Source organism: Tachyglossus aculeatus, chromosome 25 (assembly GCF_015852505.1).
Source record: "Tachyglossus aculeatus isolate mTacAcu1 chromosome 25, mTacAcu1.pri, whole genome shotgun sequence".
NCBI classification, from domain to species: domain Eukaryota; kingdom Metazoa; phylum Chordata; class Mammalia; order Monotremata; family Tachyglossidae; genus Tachyglossus; species Tachyglossus aculeatus.
Window position 1 is genome coordinate 11,212,918 of NC_052090.1, and position 20,877 is coordinate 11,233,794.

A 20,877-nucleotide genomic window follows, 5' to 3' on the forward strand; every position below is an offset into this window, starting at 1 on the left:
TTGTAGTGGGGAACCGGGGGGGAGACAGGAGGTCAGCAAGAAGGCTGATAGATTAATTAATTCATTCAATCATATTTATTGAGTGCTTACTGTGTGCAGAGCACTGTACTAAGCACTTGGGAAGTACAAGTAGGCAGCATATAGAGACGATCCCTACCCAACAACGGGCTCACAGTCTAGAAGCGGGAGGCAGACAACAAAGGATAGTCAGTTGAATGTCACTCCCATGTCACCCTATTCATCTGCACCCAGTCTCCAATCCTAAGGAACTGACAGATTTATTCATGCCTCTGTGCCGAAGTACAAATGATTCCAGCACACAATCCTATGCTTCTTTTAGGATCTATGAATCCATCGCAGACACTTGTATGTCGGTTTGCCTTCTCTCTTCCTGTAGAATGTAAACTCTTGAAGGGCAAGTTCTGTACCTTTCTATTTCTCTGCAGTTCTTTTCAGTCTGTCAAAGCCAGGAGGGTCCCCCTAAACAGAAACGAATATGGGAACATCTCATAATGTCTCTTGAAGAAAATGGGGGAAAGATGACCCAAAAAAAAACCAATCAGGTGTGAATGATGATGCAAATGTTCTTGTTCAGGAAGTGAACTGCTGAACCTTTATTTGCCACCATCTGTCCCTTAATTTTCTTCTTCTCATCCTGCTGTGAAGTGATTTTGCAAAATCTGCCCTTTGATTGACTCATCAGGCCCGTAAACTTAACCCTGCCTTTTCCACCTCTTGTCTCTGTGTGTGGCGTTGCCTAGGCATCCATTCAAGTTTTCTGCTAGCCCCATCCTGGAGGGTTGTTTGAAATGTGAAGGAGCTGAGGCGTTTCACAAAGTCAGGCATTTTCACGGTGGAAGACAAGAGACAGGAGGCTAGGACAGAAGGCATATGTCTATCAATAAATGCTGGAAAGCTGAAAGGCCAGGTTTAGTGAGCCACCAGTCACCAAGAAGAATATGGTATCAGAGCAGGGCTTCAAACCAAGGAATATCTCATCAGATCTGTTAAACATCTACTACGAAGTAAGGTTTTTTGCAAGTATAAAAATTTTCTGGTGTTGATACTGCTCATATAATTTCTAGGACCTCTTGCTTTCTTTAGGGGGATGTCTTTGTACAAATGACACACATTGACTCTAAAGTGAAAAAACAATGTGCCTTGTGCTAAGCAAACTGCTCTTCTCTAAAGGAGCCATACTCCATAGTTCCAAAAGGAGCAATTCCAGTCCTTCTCTCCTTGGATTTTTTTTACAAAGGATTTGTGGCTGTGGCTGGAGAAGCAGTGTGGCTCAGTGGAAAGAGCCCAGGCTTTGGAGTCAGAGGTCATGGGTTCACATCCTGGCTCTGCCAATTGTCAGCTGTGTGACTTTGGGCAAGTCACTTAACTTCTCTGTGCCTCAGTTACCTCATCTGTCAAATGGGGATTAAGACTGTGAGCCCCTTATGGGATAACCTAATCACCTTGTAACTTTCCAGTGCTTAGAACAGTGCTTTGCATATAGTAAGCGCTTAATAAATCGGGAGTGGATGGCAGAACCTGACATTCCAGAGATTGATCAGTCACTTGCTATTTATTGAGCACTTACTCTGTGGAGAATACTGTGTTTAACACTTGGAAGAGTACAATATAGTTGGTAGATGCTGTCCCCGCCCTCAAACCTCTTGGAGGCTAGCAATGGGAGACAGATATTAAAATAAATTACAGGTAAAGGAAGCAACCAGAGATGCAGAGAGTTGGGCATGGAAGACCCCCAGATAAAATACGTAGCCATAAACCAAGCCAACAAGGGATGTTTCACTTATTTCAGAGCATTGTGACTCTTGGTAGTCAAGGAAAATGGTGGTTTCTATACATTCTACATTAGTAGCCTGCAGCCACCAGATATTAATCTTTTCAAAGAAACACACAGTTCGCATTTTGAGATGCTGTGCTGAAGTGACTTAGTGGCTTTAGTCATGGCACTAAGGCTACAATGAGTTGCTAATAAAACTTGACAAGGGCAGTCTTGGTGCGGGAGCTGAGCTCAGTTTCCCTGTAGCCAGAATGCAACCATCTTGTCGAGGATATTTCTTTTGATCTTTTGAAGCAGCAGGGGCTAGTGGTGAGAGCGCAGGCCTGGGAGCTCAGAGGACCTGTGTGTTTATCCCAGCTCTGCCAATTACTTGCTGTGTGAACTTGGGCAAGTCACATAACTTTCCTCTCCATCCAAACTGCTACCACATTAGGCCAAGCATTTATCCTGTCCTGCCTTGATTACTGTATCAGCTGACCTCCCTGTCTCCCATCTCTCCCCACTCCAGGGCATACTTCACTCTGCTGCCCAGATCATTTTTCTGCAAAAGTGTTCAGGCCGTGTTTCCCCATCCCTCAGGAACCTCCAGTGGTTGCCCATTCACCTCCTCCTGAAACAGAAACTCCTTACCCTCAGCTTGCCCCGTCCTACCTCACCTCACTCCCTTCCTACTATAACCCAGCCCTCACATTTCACTCCTCAAATGCTAACCTTCTCACTGTACCTCAGTCTCGTCTATCTCACCGCTGACTTCTCACCCACGTTCTACCTCTGGCCTGGAAGGCCCTCCCCCTTCATATCAAATAGACAATTGCTCTCCCTGCCTTCAAAGATTTAATGAAGGCACATCTCCTCCAAGGGGCCTTCCCTGACTTCATTTCCTCTTCTCCCACTCCCATCTGCATCTCCCTGACCTGCTCCCTTTATTTATATTAATGTCTGCCTCCCTCCCTAGACTGCAAGCTCATTGTGGGAAGGGAATGTATTGTATTTTACTCTCTCAAGCACTTAATTCAGTCCGCTGCACACAGAAAACACTCAAATATGATTGACTGACTCAACCTCAGGCAGGGAATGTGTCTGTTATATTGTTCAGTTCATTTGTATTTAATGAGCTCTTACTGTGTCCAAAGCACTATACTACTGTACTCTCCCAAGCACTTATTACAGTGCTCTGCCCACAATAAATGCTCATTACATATGATTGACTGACTTTGCCTCAGTTTCCTCAATTGTAAAATGGACATCAAATATCTGTTCTCCTTCATCCTTAGACTGTGATCCCCATGTGGTTCCAGGACTGTATCCAACCTGATTAACTTGTATCTACCCGAGTGCATAGAACAGTGAAGCAGGGTGGCCTAGTGAGAAGCCATGTGGCTTAGTGGATAGAGCACAGGCCTGGAGTCAGAAGGACCTGGGTGCTAATCCTGACTCTGCCACTTGTCTGCTGGATGGGCAATTCACTTAAGTTCTCCGTGCCTCAGTTACCTCAGGGCACATAGTGATTAAGAAATACCATAAAAACAAAGCAAAACGGTTCTTGACATAATAGTAAGTGCTTAGCACATACCCTAATGATCATCACCCCCTCTCATTGGGCTCTCATCAGCCCAGGCATGGTGAGAAGTCTTCTAAACATATTGTGTTGTTCTCAGCCCCACATTTAAATAGATTCGGAGAGGAAGGATGTAAATAATAATAATTAATAATGGTGGTATTTGTTAAGCACTTACTGTGTGCCAAACACAGCAGTAGGCACTGGGGTAGATTGAAGATCATCAGGTCCCACAGAGGGCTCACAGTGCTTAGAACAGTGCTTGGCACATAGTAAGTGCTTAACAAATACCATTATTATTTAACAGGTTTTGAATCCCCATTTTGCAGATGTGGGAACTGAGGCATAGAGAAGTTGTGACTTGGCCACGGTCACACAGCAGAAAAATGTTGGCACTGGGATTAGAACCCAGGTCCTTGGACTCCCAGACCTGTGCTCTTTCCAGGAGGTCACGCTCTTTGAAAAGATCAAAAGAATTATATTCAACACAATGGTTGCATTCTAACGCTGAGTTTTCCTCCCATTCACCTGAACTAAGTCCAGCAGAAATATATCAAAAGTATTGTGGGGAAAATAGTTCTGAGTTTAGCAGAAAATTATTTATTCATGTATTTTTAAATCTAACTCACTCTTTTCCTTCCCTGGGCATTTCTGTTTCTACCAAGGGAAAGGATTTGTTTCCATATCTACAAAAAAAAACCCAAAAAACACCCCAAAACCCAGTTATAGTTTCGGTGTGTTTGGGCGTTTGAGGTTGGTGGTTTGGTTTTGCTATACAAAAGACTCTCAGTGAAGAAATTGAGAAAGCAATTATTAACAATCGTTTCCCCGCCTGAGGATGACAAAAATTATTCCAGATGTTCTCCGTTAACGTGCACATATTAGCCTCTTCACTTAAAGCAATTTTAACTCCTTCCATCTTCTGGGAGATCAGGTTAGAAGTAGCGCTTCTCATCAAGTCGTGGACGATGCTTTGTACCCTCTTGTTGAGGGAAGCTGATTTTTAGAATGCCGTTTGAGTTGGTCAAATACACTTTTCCCTCTTGGGCAAAGTGGCTTGTAGGTGAGTCCAACTGCAGCTTTTTTCTTTGTCCATGGATATTTTTGTTTTTTCACTTTTCCTGCCTCCGTACACTCTAGGAGGTCTTCCTTCCTGTGCTCTAATGCAGAGCCTGACAAACCATGCTCAGGGTTACAGCTTGTCCCCCTGAAAAAGGACATGAACCTTGGGGGACGAGGCAGATTGAGCCAATGAAACTCCGTCGTGGGAAAAGCCTGGCTTGTTTCGGTTGATGCCCGGTGAATTTAGGAGCAAGGCTGGGCTGCTGGTCCCTGTGTTTCCTTCTTCTTTCTGAGGTAGGTGGGGTGGAGTGGGATAGAAGGATGGAAAACTTCCCTCTTGAAGAGGCCTTAGGCATGCATGGTCAGGGGAAAAGAGGGGAGAGCTGCAGGATAAGGAAGGAGAAGCAAGGAGCAGAAGGGCCCAGCCTGAGATCCTCTGTGGTGTCTAGACTAAGCTTTTCAGGGTCAGGGGATGTGCCTTTTTTGTACTCTCTCAAGCGCTTAGTACAGTGCTCTGCCCACAGTAAGTGCTTAATAAATAGGAGTGATTGATTTCTGTTGAAGTTGGAGAAGAGGCTTTTCCAACCTATTTCTGGACTTTGTTCAGTGCCCGCCTGGGGAAGACTAATACAGAGAGCCATCATTTCATCAGTATAATGCAATCAAAGGCATAGGCCCTGACAACTTCATGGTGCAAGGTTTCACTAGATTTTGAAAGTTTTAAAATTTCTCTTAGTGTCTATTTTCAGGCCCACTTTTTTCTTGTTGGTGTTAAATGCTTCCAAAACTCCGGGCTCCTATAAAAAAAGTGTTCTGGGATTGAAATATTTTGTTAATGATTCTCTATCTACTTGGCTGAGGAGCAGTTTACTGTTATGAATGATCAGCTTTGTTATTTTTTTGAAATGAAATAAAACCTCACCCTCCTACCCAACCTTGCCAATCTCCTACGACAACCAGCCCACACATTTTGCTCCTCTAGCACCAACCTACTCGTGAAATCTCAATCTCATCTACCCCACTGCCCGTCCCTTCCTGAAGTCCTCCCTCTAGCCTGGAGCTCTTTCCCCTTGACCCCCTCGAAGCCCCACAGCACTTAAGTACATATTATCAGTGGTATTTATTGAGCACTTACTACAGGCAGAACACTGTACTAAGTACTTGGGAGAATACAACAGAGTTGGCAGATGTGTTCCCTGCCCACACTGAGTTTATCCCCTAATACTCCGTTGCTTCCCCTGTCTGTAACTTATTTTAGTGTCTGCTTCGTTCCTTAGTTTGTAAGCTCCTTGTGGGCAGGGCTCATGAACGTTATTGGAGTGTACTCTCCCAAGGGTGTAGTACAGTGCTCTGTACTCAGTAAGCCCTCAAATACCACTTATGCTGATGCATTTTTTTTGTCAGAGCTACATTCAAAGCAATATATGATGAGTATAATACACTTTCCTTGTGGCTGTCATCATCAATCGTATTTATTGAGCGCTTACTCTGTGCAGAGCACTGTACTAAGCGCTTGGGAAGTACAAATTGGCAACTCCTATTAGAGCGTGGAATGTCTTCTGTGAAATGAATAAAATCTATATACGGAACAGGATTGTAGAGACTTTCTGGATTACTAGTGGATTTTCAAAAAATCTTTTACACATACTTAGGATTGCCCAGCGCAGTGTAGGAAAAAGAGTAATTATTACAAGAATAAATTGGGGAAGAATAGTTCACTTTGTTTTTTAGGGAAAAAAAATTAGTGACTGCGTGTCATCTCATTGACACTTTGGCTATTTAATTTTTGTTACTGAAGGTGAATCTTGTAGTAGAAATCAAGTGTTAAATTTAATTATTTGAAAGAAAATTCATAGGCCTCCAAGTTTTTCTTTACTAATGCTTGACATTTCCATGTCCTGTTAAGGAAACAGTCACTGAGGTATGACAGAAATCAACCCCTCTCCTAATCATCCCCACACACAAAATGTAAAGAGAAAGAATTTCATTTCAAAGGTTCTGATGTGACTTCTTCAGAAGAGAGGTGTTTGAGTTTAGAATCAATCAATCAATCAATCGTATTTATTGAGCACTTACTGTGTGCAGAGCACTGTACTAAGCGCTTGGGAAGTACAAGTTGGCAACATATAGAGACAGTCCATACCCAACAGTAGGCTCACAGTCTAAAAGGGGGAGACAGAGAACAAAACCAAACCACTGCCTTTGTGCCTAACCAGACAAAAAGGAATTTAAAGTCCAGCAGAATAAAGTATAAACCTTTCCAGAAATGTTTGTTGTTTCAGCTCGTTAACACATTGTGTCTGTTGGACAGTGTTTCATAAAGGCTGTAAAAATTAATAGTGTATTTTAAAACTGCTTTATTGGCGTGTTCCTTGTTGTCTAATTTAGCCCCAGTGTTTAATTGTGTTGTCTGAGGAGAGGAAATATGGAACAAAAGCTTTTTATTTACAAGAAGCTCCCCTTCCCACCCCGGAAAAAAAGAAGCCATGAAGAGAAGACAGCCAGCCTCCTTTTCATTGAGGCAAATCTCTTCAGAAAGGCCACATATGTTCCATTGTTGGAGTAGGCTGACTCCTTGGCTGTCCTTGGAAATCTTCCAGAACACCCCAGGATTCTTGATTCAGTTTTCATGGGCATCCCATGAGAAAGTGCTCTTTCCACTAAGCAGCGTGGCTTAGTGGAAAGAGCACAGGTTTGGGAGTCAGAGGTTGTGGATTTTTAATCCCGGCTCTGCCACTGGTCAACTGTGTGACTTTGGGCAAGCCACTTAACTTCTCTGTGCCTCAGTTACCTCATCTGTAAAATGTGAGCCCCACGTGGGACAAGCTGATTACCTTGTATCTACCCCAGCGCTTAGAACAGTGCTTGGCACATAGTAAGCACTTAACACATTTTTAAGCACGTAGTACAGTGCTCTGCACACGGTAAGCTCTCAGTACAGTTGGATGAATGAAAGTCCTTGCGGCTGTTGCTCGAAGGAAAAAGGTGGAAACTTTCATTTTGCTCTGTCAATCAATGGTTTTTATTGAGTGCTTACTCTGTGCAGAGCACTGTACTAACCTCTTGGAAGAGTACAGACTTAGTAGAAACGTTCCTTACCCATAACGAGTGTACAATGTCTGTCACCATGTCAATCAGGCAGTCATATTTATTGAGCACTTACTGTGTGCAGAGCGCAGGACTAAGAGCTTGGGAGAGTGCAATGTTGCCAACTTGTGCTTCCCAAGCACTTAGTACAGTGCTCTGCACACAGTAAGCGCTCAATAAATACGATTGAATGAATGAATAAAACACACATTCCCTACGCACATCGAGCTTACAGTCTAGAGGGAGGAGAGGATTTTCCAGTGCGTAAATCATCAGCAGCATTTATGGAAAACCTTCGGTAGAAAGCGCCAGTGCTTGGCACATAGTAAGCGCTTAACAAATACCATAATTGTGATTATTATTATTATTAGGCACCTGGGTTCAGGTGAATTCGAGTGGGAATTCCCAGTTTAACCGGTAACCTGAGAAAATTTGCCTGTGGCTCACGTGGATATCTGATTCTCCTTCACTTTTATACTTAGTACAGTATTGTGGTAATACCCATCTCCAGCACTTCTGTACATATGTATGTCTTATCAACTGTAGAGTCAATTATTTAGCTACTGTATTCTGACCTTTTTGTACTGCCACGTGTTATATCCTTCTTCTACTTTGGTCAATACTCAGAGCCCGCCTGCTTTTTGCCTTAGAATATAAGCTCCTTGAGGGTAAGGAACTTGTTTCTTGCCTCCAATGCATTCTGCCAAGCACTGAGTACCACTCGGAAAGCACCAGATCAATATGATACATTTCTCCCAATTTGAAGAGAGCATTGCTCATCTCTGAACTGGGTCTCTCTGTGCTTGGACTGAGATTTCTCCCAACCTTTTTCTGAATAAATTAACATCATATACCTTGTCTTGTGAGTTCCTGGTGCCCGGGAAGCATTTTTTTGTTGTTGTTGTTACCCTTCTCAGAACTCCAGCTGCTTCTCATGTGTTCGATTGAAGGTGAGCTGCCCGAGGGATTCAGTGTGAAGATTTGCCACAAATTATCCACCAGCAGACTATTGATTTCTGTAATGTTGTTCCCTGTTTCTTTCTTGATGTAGCTTAAGACTGCCGCTCTGACTACTGCTCGTCTTTGAGGAGGTTTTATCGAACTTCCTCTTCCTTGATGTTGTGTGTTCCCAGCACTAGTGGTTACATCAAAGAAAACTACTAAGTGCCTGTGTTTTGGTAACTGGTTTCTGCTTTCACAGACATTTGTGCGGATCTTATTGTCTGCCCCAGAACAGAAGTAGCATTGCCTAGTGGATGGAGCACGGACCTGAGCGTCAGAAGGACCTGGGTTCTAATCCCAGTTCCGCCACTTGTCTGCTGGGTGACCTTGGGCCGGTCACTTCACTTCTCTGTGTGCCTCAGCTACCTCATTTGTAAAATGGGGATTTAATACTGTGAGCCTCATGTGCGAGAGGGACTGTGTCCATCGTGATTAGCTTGTATATACCCCAGCACTTAGAAAAGTGCCCGGCACATACTAAATGTAGAGAAGCAGCATGGCTCAGTGGAAAGAGCCCGGGCTTTGGAGTCAGAGGTCATGGGTTCAAATCCCGGCTCTGCCAATTGTCAGCTGTGTGACTTTGGGCAAGTCACTTAACTTCTCTGTGCCTCAGTTCCCTCATCTGTAAAATAGGGATTGAGACTGTGAGCCCCACGTGGGACAATCTGATTACCTTGTATCCCCCACAGTGCTTACAACAGTGCTTTGCACATAGTAAGCGCTTAACAAATACCAAAATTATCATTATTATTATTATAACAAAGCGGTGCTAGGGAGAGGCCCTGGAGGATTGCGGAGATGGAAATGAGCAAGTTGAACACAAACTATTAAAATAAATAAAGAGCATATCTTCATTTCCAAAGAATTAACAAGACGCGTGGGCCTTTGCTTCCTTCCTTAGATCTTTTGAATTCATTTCTTTAAAGCACATGTCTTTTCAGTTTTCAGGATTCAAAATATTCCCTTCCTACTGGATGGTGCTTTTTTTAGGTTAGCCCTGTGAAAGTCGATACAGTCTGAATATCTTCTGAAAGGAAAGGGTAAGGTTAAAGACAGTTGGAGAAATCAGGATATCTTCAGCTGAATGCTGTCTGTTAATCTTAGTCTCCTGAGACCTACAAAATTAAGATGAATATCTTTTGAAATGCTAGGACCATATTCACTGATATCCCTATTACTGTGTTGATTTTTGTACATGATCTGTTTTGAAAGATGGTGTTGAGACCATTCATTCCTTTAAAATGTCTTCTTTTGGAAACATGGCCATAATCAGAAATTAACGTGTTTTCATGTTTATTTAGAATTAACATGAACCTATGGCTCACGGGACCAGTCCCATTGGAAAATATATTTGGTGTAAACAAACTGCCCAGTTACATGGTGAGAGGAGTAGGAACCAAGAGAACTTTACAGAAAAGTTGATTTGCGGGAGCCTCTGGTTAAAGAGAAATGTTTGAAAATACTATTTGGCTCAGTGTTGCTGAAATTTTTCTCAGACTTCTCAGTTTTCATCAACGTGGACATCACTGTTGTACCAGACACGCCATCCATCCTAGTGTTCAGCCTGCAACAGGATGCATGGGAAAAGTGTGATGGCTCCCTTTCTGGACATCCAGTATGTTGCCAACTTGTACTTCCCAAGCGCTTAGTACAGTGCTCTGCACACAGTAAGCGCTCAATAAATACGATTGATTGATTGATCCATTTTCATCTTAACATCCTTAATTTTGAGAAGCAGTGTGGTCTGGTGGATAGAGCATGGGCCTGTGAGTCGGAAGGACCTGCATTCTAATTCTACCTCTACCACTTGTCTTCTGTGTGCCCTTGGGCAAGTCACTTCACTTCTCTGGGCCTCAGTTACATCATCTGTCAAATGGGGATTAAGATTGTGAGCCTCACGTAGGACAGGGACTGCGTCCAACCTGATTTGCTTGTATCACTCCCGGAGCTCAGTACATTGCCTGGCACATAGTAAGTGTTCAACAAAGACCACCATTAATAATGATTGCATTTATTAAGTGCTTAGTATGTGCAAAGCACTGTTCTAAACACTGAGGGGGGATACAGGGTCATCAGTTTGTCCCACGTGGGGCATTGTTATTAAGGGCACAGTGATAGGAAAGTCAAGAGTAAGATAGAAGATGCTCCATTGAGCCCGGGCTTGGGAGTCAGAGGTCGTGGGTTCAAATCCAGGCTCCACCAATTGCCAGCTGCGTGACTTTGGGCAAGTCACTTAACTTCTCTGGGCCTCAGTTACCTCATCTGGAAAATGGGGATGAAGACTGTGAGCCCCCCGTGGGACAACCTGATCACCTTGTAACTTCCCCAGCACTTAGAACAGTGCTTTGCACATAGCGCTTAATAAATATCATCATCATCATCATTATTATTATTATTATTATTATTATTATTATTAATGCTGGCCCTGCAACTTGTCGGTTGTGTGACTTCGGGCAAGTCACTCAGCTTCTCTGTGCCTCAGTTCCCTCACCTGTAAAATGGGGATTAAGACTGTGAGCCCCACGTGGGACAATCTGATGACCTTGTATCCCCCCCAAGCGCTGAGAACAGTGCTTTGTACATAGTAAGCACTTAACAAAAACAATGATTATTATTTTACATTTTCAGATGAGCCTTAGTAGCACTCAGGAAGATTACAGATCTCTCAGTCTAAAATTCCCTTTCTAATAAAAGTTTTAAAAACTAAACTGCGATTTTCCCTTGGCCTCCCGTTACTGCTGCTCACCATCTTTCCTCTATCACAGAAATGGAGGACTTGGTTCAGGTCCATGGAAGTTTGGGCAGGAGCTTCCCAAAAACGTTTGCCACCTTTGCAGGCAACCTGGAGAGATAAGGCAACGAACACCTAGCTGTCGTCCCCAGCTAATGAGCAATGCGTGACTGCCCCCTCCTTATGCCAGAGACTCAGGCAGATAGGTATTTCCAGGCCCAGAACAGTTTATTGAGATTGAAAGAAGGACCTGGGTTCTAATCCAGGCTCCACCACTTGTTTGCTGTGCGACCTTGGGAAAGTCACTTCACTTCTCTGTGCCTAAGCAGCATGGCTTAGCGAAAAGAGCACGGGCTTGGGAGTTAGAGGGTGTGGGTTCTAATCCTGGCCCTGCCACTTGTCTGCTGTGTGACCTTGGGCAAGCCACTTAACTTCTCTGTGCCTGTTACCTCATCTGCAAAGTGGGGATTAAGACTGGGAGCCCCATGTGGGACAACCTGATTACCTTGTATCTATCCCAGTGCTTAGAACAGTGCTTGGCACATAGCGCTTAACAAATACCATCATTATTATTATTATTTTCTGTGCTTCCTTTACCTCATCTGTAAAATGGGGATTAAGACTGCGAGTCCCTGGTGGGACATGGACTGTGTCCAACCCGATTAGCTTGTATCTACCTCAGTGCTTAGTACAGTGCCTGATATATAGTAAGCACTTAACAAATACCTTACAAAAAAGGGGGTGGGAGGTGGGGAGTGACCACCATAACCATTCCCAAGAGTACTAAGGTCACCTGTTTTCCCCGTGTTGTAAGATCCTATCTTGGGAATCCTTTGATTATACCTGGTGACAGTCTAAACAATAGTGGTGGTATTTGTTAAGCTCTTACTAAGGGCTGGGCACTGTACTAAGTACTAGGGTAGATTCTCAATATTCAGGTTAGGGTGCTGAGTCTAGGAAGGAGAACGGGTATTGACTCTCCATTTTAGAGATGAGGAAACTGAGGTACAGAAGTCAAGTGACTTGCCCAGGGTCACATGGCAGACATGTGGCAGAGCCGGGAGTAGAACCCAGGTCCTTTGGCTCCCAGACCTGTGCTCTTCCCATTAATCCTTGCTGTTTCTCAGTGTCTCTCCTGTAGACCCTAAACTCCTTGTGGGCTAGGACCACGTCTCCCAACTCTCTTGCTCTGTACTTTCCCAAGCATTCAGTGCAGTACCGTAAATACTATTCATCATACTCGAGTTCATTTTTTTGCCTTTAGCAATGGATATTTTAACCAACCAAAGTAAGCTTCCCTGGAATGATTGCTCATTACTCATCCTGTACGATTTTACATATTATTGAGTGTCAAGGGCGATGCACAACTAAATGCTGACATAGTATTGTGTTACCTAGGCATCACATAGTTCAGTGATTCATTGCCAAACGAGGAAACGAAAAATGGAATCAAGTAGACCAGGTCATTTGGGAAGAATTTGAGTTTGGAGGCAGCATGCTTTAGCCTTCAGACCACTATCATCAGTATTTAAGGACCTCTGGGTACAGATTCCTGTTTGCACTTGAACTGTCCAATTGTCCAACCTTCTTTTTTGTTGTGAGTCCTGGAGCCTTCACAAATAATCAGGTCCAGCAGCTTGAGAAGTTGTATCAGGGTAACTCATGGGCTTCGCCCAACGTTATTTGGCAAAGCAGCATGGCCTATTGGTGAGAGCATAGGCCTGGGCATCACAAGGACCTGGGTTCTAATCCTGACTCCACCACTTACCTGCTGTGTGACTGGGCAAGTCACTTAACTTCTGTAAAATGGGGGTTAAGAATGAGCTCCATGTGGAACATGGAGTGTGTGCAGCCTGATTAGTCTACATCTACCAGTATATTGTACAGTGCCTGGCACATAGTAAGTGCTTAACAAATACCTTTAAAAAAAAAAAGGCAGTATCACAAACTCTAAAGTCAGTCCACTAGCACGGAAGCTACGGTCCCTTCAACAGAGCTTTGTGGTTAGCGCATGGGAGGAGAAATGATGGCAGTGGGTTTCTCAAACAGCTACTGTGTAGTGAAGCTGTCTAGGGATGAATGAGGATAGGGGATAGAGGAAGCTGTTGAAGCAGGCAGTGCAGCCAAATCTCAGATGATACGGCAGCACAGCTGAAAAGTAGGGAATCACAGTGACAATCATCAGGCCGTTCCCACCCCCACTAATAGGTAAACTTCAGCATCAGTGACTCCATCTAGTGCAGTGGACAATATGGACCTATACTAGCACATGAACTTTGACCACTTTCGCTTCAAGCATCGTAAGGCAGTGTGGTCTATTGGAAAGAGTTTGGGATTGAGATTAGAGAGACACTGGTTTGAGTCTGGTCTGCTGGGTGATCTTGGGCAAGTCACTTAATCTCCCTGAGGCTCAGTTCCTGCATCTATAAAATGAGCAAGAGAGAATTTGTGAGTCCTTGTTGGGACAGGGACTGTGTCCCATTGCATAACCTTGTATCCCCTCCCCATCCTTTGCTTAGCACATAGTAAGCACTTAAATCTCATATGTGAACTTCTGCAGTCAAGTTGATAAGGCAGAATTATTCAGTTTTCTATAAATGCCCAAGTTGCTAGTTTAAAAGAGGTTTGGGGTGGATTTCTGGGACCGCACGAAGAAGTGTCAATAGAAATCCTTAGCTTTCCATAACTCAGTAGGAGAAAATGAAAAAGGATGAAGATGAATGTGGCTGATTGAACTGCATCAGTTTTGCTCAGGTTGACAGCAGGAACCCTGATGATAGTTAAAGGCTGATTCTAGCTGTGACCACTTCATTTACATTTATGACCATAATGGAAATTCTCCTTGATTACTAGATGCTCATTTCTATTGTAACTCAACCTTCTTCCCCTCTCGTCCTCTCGTTCCTCCCCATCTTACTTCTTTGTTCACCCTTATGTAATCTCTGTGTGAGCTCTTTCTGAAAATGTTTTGTGCTTCTACCGGCTTATTTTCTAGATGGGAAGTGATGGAGTTTTGCGCCTCAGTAATTCTGCTCTAAATAATGAATTCTTTGCATATGCAGCACAAGGGTGGAAGCAGCGATTGGCCGAAGGTAAATTTCCACTTCTAATTTAAGCACCCGTATTGCTCTGGGCCTCAACATTTTTCTGCTCTTGAGCTGCCTGCCTATTGGGGAGGCCAAGCTAGAAAGGGCTTAAAGGTTCCACAGCAACAAGACCTATTTTTAATTCTTCATAAAGTAAAATTGTCAAACCATCCCACGCTGGCATCTTGAGGGGTGGGTGATCAGGTAAGCCCACCCTCACCCTATGCCTTTCCCACCCCCAGCCACTCTTCAAACAATTGCTCCCATCCCTGCAGCATTTAAAATATTCTCCCTCAATTCTTAAAGTTCTTGAGCGTAAGGGCCTCCTGAATCATCGTCATCATCAGTGGTATTTATTGAGCGCTTACTTTCATTCATTCAGTCGTATTTATTGAGCACTTACAGAGTGTAGAGCACTGTACCAAGAACTTGGGAGAATACACTCTAACGATAAACAGATGCATTCCCCGCCCATGGTGAGCTTAGTCTGGAGAGTGTGCAGAGCACTGAACTAAACACTTGGGAGAGTACAATTCAACAAAGTTGGTAGGCATGTTCCCTGCCATCAGTTTACAGTCCATCTGAGCATCCTAGTAGTGCCCTAAATCCTGCCCCCACCCTCCCCTCTGCTGACCCTGGCACTCCTTTTAAAAAAATTGTTTCACTGTGCCGTCCCAGGCTTGCAGCTTTCAGAATCACTGAATCCAGCTGGGACCAGAGCAGATTGGTTTGAGAGAGGGAGGGAGGAACTGTGGGGATGGGTAGGGATGGATTCAGGGGTGCAGCGACGGGGTGTGCATCGGGGACACGGGGAAAGGAAGGGAATGTTATAGAGTAGATGAAGGAGCAGAGGGAAGCGGTGCGCGGGAGAGGATATAGACGTTGACATGAGGGCAGATGGCAAGCAGGGACCGGGTGAGGTGGGTTTACCTGGTTGCCACTTAGGCATGGCAGCTTGGGATGACAGCAGTTGCATTTCCTGTAGGCGGAAAAGTCCACGCTTTGGGTTACCGGGCCTCAATTCCTGTTGAAATCTCTCCATCGTTCTGGTTTCATCTTCCCCTGGGTGTTTGGCCAAAACCAGAAAAGCATATATAAGCGTAGATGTTCCTCTGCAGTTCAGCCTTGTTAAAGGCCACTGTTTTAAAATTTGGGAGTTTGAGGTGGGTGGGACCCTAAATTTTCATTCCTGCCACTCAGGATGGAGAGGGGCTAAGTTGAGCTGGGTTGGATCCAAGAATTCCTGCCCCTGCAGAGCTCTGCTTCACTCCCTCCTGAATAAAGAAACATCCGAGGATTGGTTTTAAATAGAAACACAACCCGCAGAAACGTTGTAAGTGTTCATTCATCTTTGAAAGGCAGCCTGAAAACTACTTCGGCATAAACATTTTAAGTGAGTTGTCAGCTTTTTTTGAAGTGTTTTTCCTTAGTTATTTCATCATTGTCAGCCTCGCCTGAATGTCTGTTACTAATTCTCAGCAATATGCCTTTGCGGCATCGCACTGTGAATCTTTTGCAAATATTGTGCTTTTAGCACACTCACGTTAGCCCTGAAGGAACTCTTCCGAGCCCCCAGAAAAAGGCCAATCAGAAAAGATCCAACAGAGCTCTTTGCCGTTTTCTGGAAGAAGGGACAACTTTTACTCAATATGTTTAGCATTTGTTTTCTAGGTGAGTTTACCCCAGAAATGCAGTTGCGGATTAGGCAAGAGATTGAGAAGGAAAAGAAAACAGAACCTTGGAAAGAGAAATTCTTTGAAAGATTTTATGGAGAAAAGTAAGTATTTCAGGGAAAGAAATAAGAATGTTTTTTTCATTTCTCAAGGGGAATTGAAAGTATTGATCCTTAGCTTCACCTAACGTATCTGCTTGTTAGAAACTTAATAAACCCACAGTAAAAAGCAGTAGTTTTACGGTCAGAAACCTCAGGTGCAACAATAACAGGTACGTCTGTACTTATACTAGAAGTATATTTCCAGAGTAGCATAACTTATCCAAAAAAGATTTATTTTAAGGTAGAAGTGGCATAGGAGAGCTTGCTTAGCACGGGCATCATTTCAACATTTTTCAACTTTTAGAGGGCCTTTGTCATCCAACTGTTTTCATTAATGCATTAGAGATGACTGGTTCCTAGCCCATTTTTGCACATCGGAATTAGCATCTGTTAAAAACGTACAAGTACCCACTGGCTTTTTTTCTGTTTCTTCAGGCATAAACTTTTTTTTATAATATTTAAATGCTTACACTGTGCTAGGCACTGTACTGAGTGTCAAGGTAGAGACGAGATAGCAGGTCGGGCACAGTCCATGTCTCACATGGAGCTCACAATCTAAAACCCCCATTTTACAGATGAGGTAACTGAGGAACAGAGATGCAGATTTTGGGGGTGGGTGTGAGGGATCCTGACTTGTGTCTAAGTATTAGGACTGGCCCAGAGGCAGAACATTCTCCACTGGATTCACCCCATCCAAAAAACTCTTTGAGGGAGTGACTGGAAAGCAAGCAACTTACCTGAAGACCAGTGCCCACTGCAAGTGAAGGCACTTGCACTAAAGTCCCCGCATTCAGTGCCAAGTAAGGGAGCTTCCAGAGAGACCCTAGCGATTCTCGAGGAGAAGGAAAGATACCTAAACCACTAAACAGAATCGATTACCTAGCTTTTGGAGAGATTAAAAAGGTTCGGGGCAGGAATACGCCAAATTTGTACCACAATGTGCAGTACCCAAAACATCACTGAAGGCTCAAACCCCCTCATCTGAAGGTCTCAGTGATTACCATTTGATCTGCGTTCACCATATCATGGGAAAGCAGGAACTTCAATTTAACTGGCCTGAGAAGCAGCATGGCATGGTGGATAGAGCATGGGACTGGGAGTCGTTCATTCATTCATTCAGTCGCATTTATTTAGCGCTAACAGTGTGCAAAGCACCGTACTAAGCATTTGGAAAGTACAATTCAGCAACAGAGACAATCCCTGCCCACACTGGACTTACAGTTTAGAAGCGGGGAGACAGACATCAAAACAAATCAGAAGGTCATAGATTCTACTCCCGGCTCCGCCACTTGTCTGCTGTGTGACCTTGGGCAAGTCACTTGGCTTCTCTGGGCCTCAGTTTCCTCATCTGTAAAATGGGGTTTGAGACTCTCAGCCCCACGTGGAACAGGGACCGTGTCCAACCCGATTTGCTTGTTGCCACCTCAGCGCTTAATACAGTGCCCAGCACATAGTAAGTGCTTAACAAATACCATAATTATGATTATTATTCCCTAGACCCTGACAACCACCTGCCAGACAAGATTCCCAAGACTGTTTTTCCACCTGCTTTCTAACCTAATGGTTTTTCTCCTGTCGTCCCTCACCCTCTTTCCTCTCTTTTTACATCACTGGCCTGCTATAGCCTTCTCTGTCTCCCCATCCCCTTTCTAGCCTTGCAGCTCCATTGCCCCATTGTGTTACTGAAGGATTGTTGAGAGTTCACTGACCACTGCAGTAGCTTTCATTCGGTCTTGAGACCGACATTTCCGTTTGTGTTTTCATTTTATCTCCAGCTGCCACTGAGGAGGCAACACTCAATAGCGTTTATTGATCCAGTGACTCTTGCTCAGTTGGCTTGGCTTTCAGACTGGTATTGAGTCCGAACGGGTCATTAGATTTCTGCCCTCCTGTGAGCATCTTCTTTAGGTTTTCCTTAATTCAGTATTCAGTAGGACGGAGTGCCTACAAGGTGCAGAGCACTGTACTAGATGCTGGGGGAGAGAATACCATAGGGGTATAAGAGATGGCTTCTGCCATCAGAGTTTCGGAGAGTGTGTCTGTTCTGTTGTTGGATTGTACCCTCCCAAGTGCTTAGTAGAGTGCTCTGTGCACAGTAAGTGCTCAGTAAATACAATTGACTGACTAGTCTTCTAACAAACATGAGTATCTGCAGCAGCTACGTTGCTGTTTTTCCATCTCTGCCAAGATCATAACCGGGCCCTCTGTCCCAGGCTGTTGTCGCTGACGTTTAGTTGATCGGGACCTGGCCACTTCTCTAGAGGGAAAAGAGTTTTAAATCCTCTCTTCCAGATAAGAAGGGCAAGCTTAGGAATGCATGACCTTCCTGTCACCATGGGATTGAAGGTCTTTTAAAACTTCCATTAGTGTTTAAGCGGATGATAGTTTCTGGTGAAGATGTCTGTCAGGAATGAGGTTTTTGTAATTTGTGTTGGTTGTAAGGATCTAACCAAGGGAAGAATTAGGTCATTGTGAACTAGGCCAAAATGAACCACATATGTTTCCCTGCTAGCAAATAGGAAACAAGTGTGATAAGGTCTGTTTTAACAGATGTATGAAACAGGGAATCTGAGACTATCAAAAGAACTCATTTAACCTTTCTGATTGGGTGGTTACTTGATTTGTGTCTTTTGGTTTAGGTCGGGAATGTCAAGGGAGGAATCGATGAAGCTTACTTCAGGAGAGAACAAGGAGGGAGAGGAGAGTAACTCGGCATGTGGTTCTTCCTCTTTGCCTGACCCGTCTACACCGTCACCCTTTGAAGAACAGCAGTCGAAAAATATGCAAAGCCCACCTTTGCCAGAGACCAATTTCAGTGAACCCCTCTGCCACATGGAGCAGGCCCCCGCTAAGGATGCGATGGCTGAATCGGAGCCAGAGGATATACTAATTCCTGAGGAATCCGTCATTCAGGAGGAAATTGCGGAAGAGGTAGAGACCAGTATCTGTGAGTGCCAGGTTGAAGATCATAAGCGAGAACCCGAATTTTCTGAGGAATCCGTGAGCCCGGCTCCTCAGAAGGAAGAAACAGAAGCCGTGCCACGCACCGATAAGGCGGAGCCCTGTGTCACGATGAATGATGTCCTGGCTACCTTGCCTCATGTTGAAATTAAGGTGGAAGAGAAATCGGAATCCCCTCAGGAAGAAATGTCAGTTGTTATTGATCAACTGGATGACTGTGAATCTCCCGCACCTTCTGTTTCCTCTGCAAATTCTGCCAGCGATACAGCCGAGAAGGAGCCAGAAACTGCCACGGAGACCGGTGCTACCGACACACAAAGGGCGGCCTCGGCTCAGGAAGGTGTCTTCCCAAGTGAAGGCGGGGCTGTGGATATGGAGCTGCAGAGCGATCCTGATGAAAACGCCTGTGTCTCTGAAACGTCCTTCTCCTCTGAGAGCCCCGAGGGAGCGTGTGCCAGCCTCACGTCCCCTGGAGGGGAAACGCAGACTCCGTCCGAAGAGCCGTGTACGCCAGCCTCCCTTGAAGCAGCTTTCTGTTCCGAGGTGTCGGGTACTGAACACACCGAAACCGAGAGCCACCGAAAGCCTTCGGATGAAAGCCTCCAGCCCTCTTTACTGGCGGAGATATCACCGATGTCCACGTCTCCTGGAACTTCAGAGGCGTCCCTCGTGTCCAGCTTACCCTTGACGGCCGAAGCCTCGCCCGTGTCCAACTTACCTTTGACATCAGAGACCTCGCCGATGTCAGATTTACCATCGACGTCGGAGACCTCATCCGTGTCCTCGGTCCTTCTGACTTCTGAGGCGTCGCTCGTCACCAGCTTACCTCCCCCTTCTGAGGCCTCGACCATTTCCGACTCCCCCAGGAGCGAAAGACTCACACATCTACAGAGGAAGTCCCCGTCCATTCCTGAAGAATCGCTCTCACCCCTGAAGGACGAGCTCCCTTCCCCTCCCGTGACTCAGGGAGAGAGCCAGTCCTCGCAGCCGAAGAAGGTTCAGAGTACACCGGAGACGATAGTAGGCTCGGTGACCTTTGCCTCCGGGGCCCCAGCATCCGAAGACCCCCTGGGCAGAAGCCTCCAACCCCAGCCGGGTAGGCCCCAGGCAGAAGTCGAGAAACCGTGTGCCGCTTCTGTTCCAGAAGTCCCGACTCCAGATGTGGTCAAGGTTAAGAATCACAGTGCCCAGCAAAGAGCCGAGAGAAAAGGCGTGCCCTCCCCACCGCAAGGGTCCACGCCATTGGAAGGGACGGCCGGTAGGACCGCCGAGCCTCTCCCACCCAAGTCCCATGACAAGCAATATACCTCACCGCCAGACAAGGCTCCCTTCTCTGAGGGGTCCCGAACTAAGGCCCACAAGCAAGGGAGCACCCAGCATCGGTCGGAAAGCTTGCATTCTTCCAAGCCTTCGGAAGCCACCAAGTCCCCCGACGGGCTCAGGCCCGAAAGCAGGGAGCCGGAGATCTCCAAGAGGAAGACTGCCGAGCAGCACGGCTTTGGCACTTGCAAGGAGAAGAGGGCCCGGATAGAAGATGATCATCGCCCGGCCCGTGGGGCTTCCTCCTCCGCCGTTTCACCCGAGAAAGAGCAGCCTCCAAGGGAGGAGCCCAGAGTTCCTCCTCTCAAGGTATGGCGCTGGGCGATCAGAGGGTCAGAGGCCCTGTAGGCTGACTCTTTCTTAGCACCTCTCGGGGCTTTCCTTTTTCAGGCCCTTGTTCCTTCCTGCACGTTTTTGGGGTGGGCACCTGCCTGTATGTCGATGATTTTAGGGAAGTAGGTGGGGAGTCAGGAGGCCACTGACTTGAGCTTAGTCAAACCC

The 20,877-nt window shown here is 45.3% G+C and overlaps 1 protein-coding gene across 1 annotated transcript in view; it reads left to right on the forward strand.

Annotated features, from left to right (window-relative positions):
* The window catches only part of ASXL3 (ASXL transcriptional regulator 3), a 130,901-nt gene that overhangs the window by 97,808 nt on the left and 12,216 nt on the right, over positions 1 to 20,877 (forward strand). Inside the window, exons 10-12 of the mRNA XM_038766520.1 lie at positions 14,231 to 14,327; positions 15,993 to 16,098; positions 18,735 to 20,685. Coding sequence (XP_038622448.1) covers positions 14,231 to 14,327; positions 15,993 to 16,098; positions 18,735 to 20,685 — 2,154 coding nt within the window. The remainder of the gene's footprint in view (positions 1 to 14,230; positions 14,328 to 15,992; positions 16,099 to 18,734; positions 20,686 to 20,877) is intronic.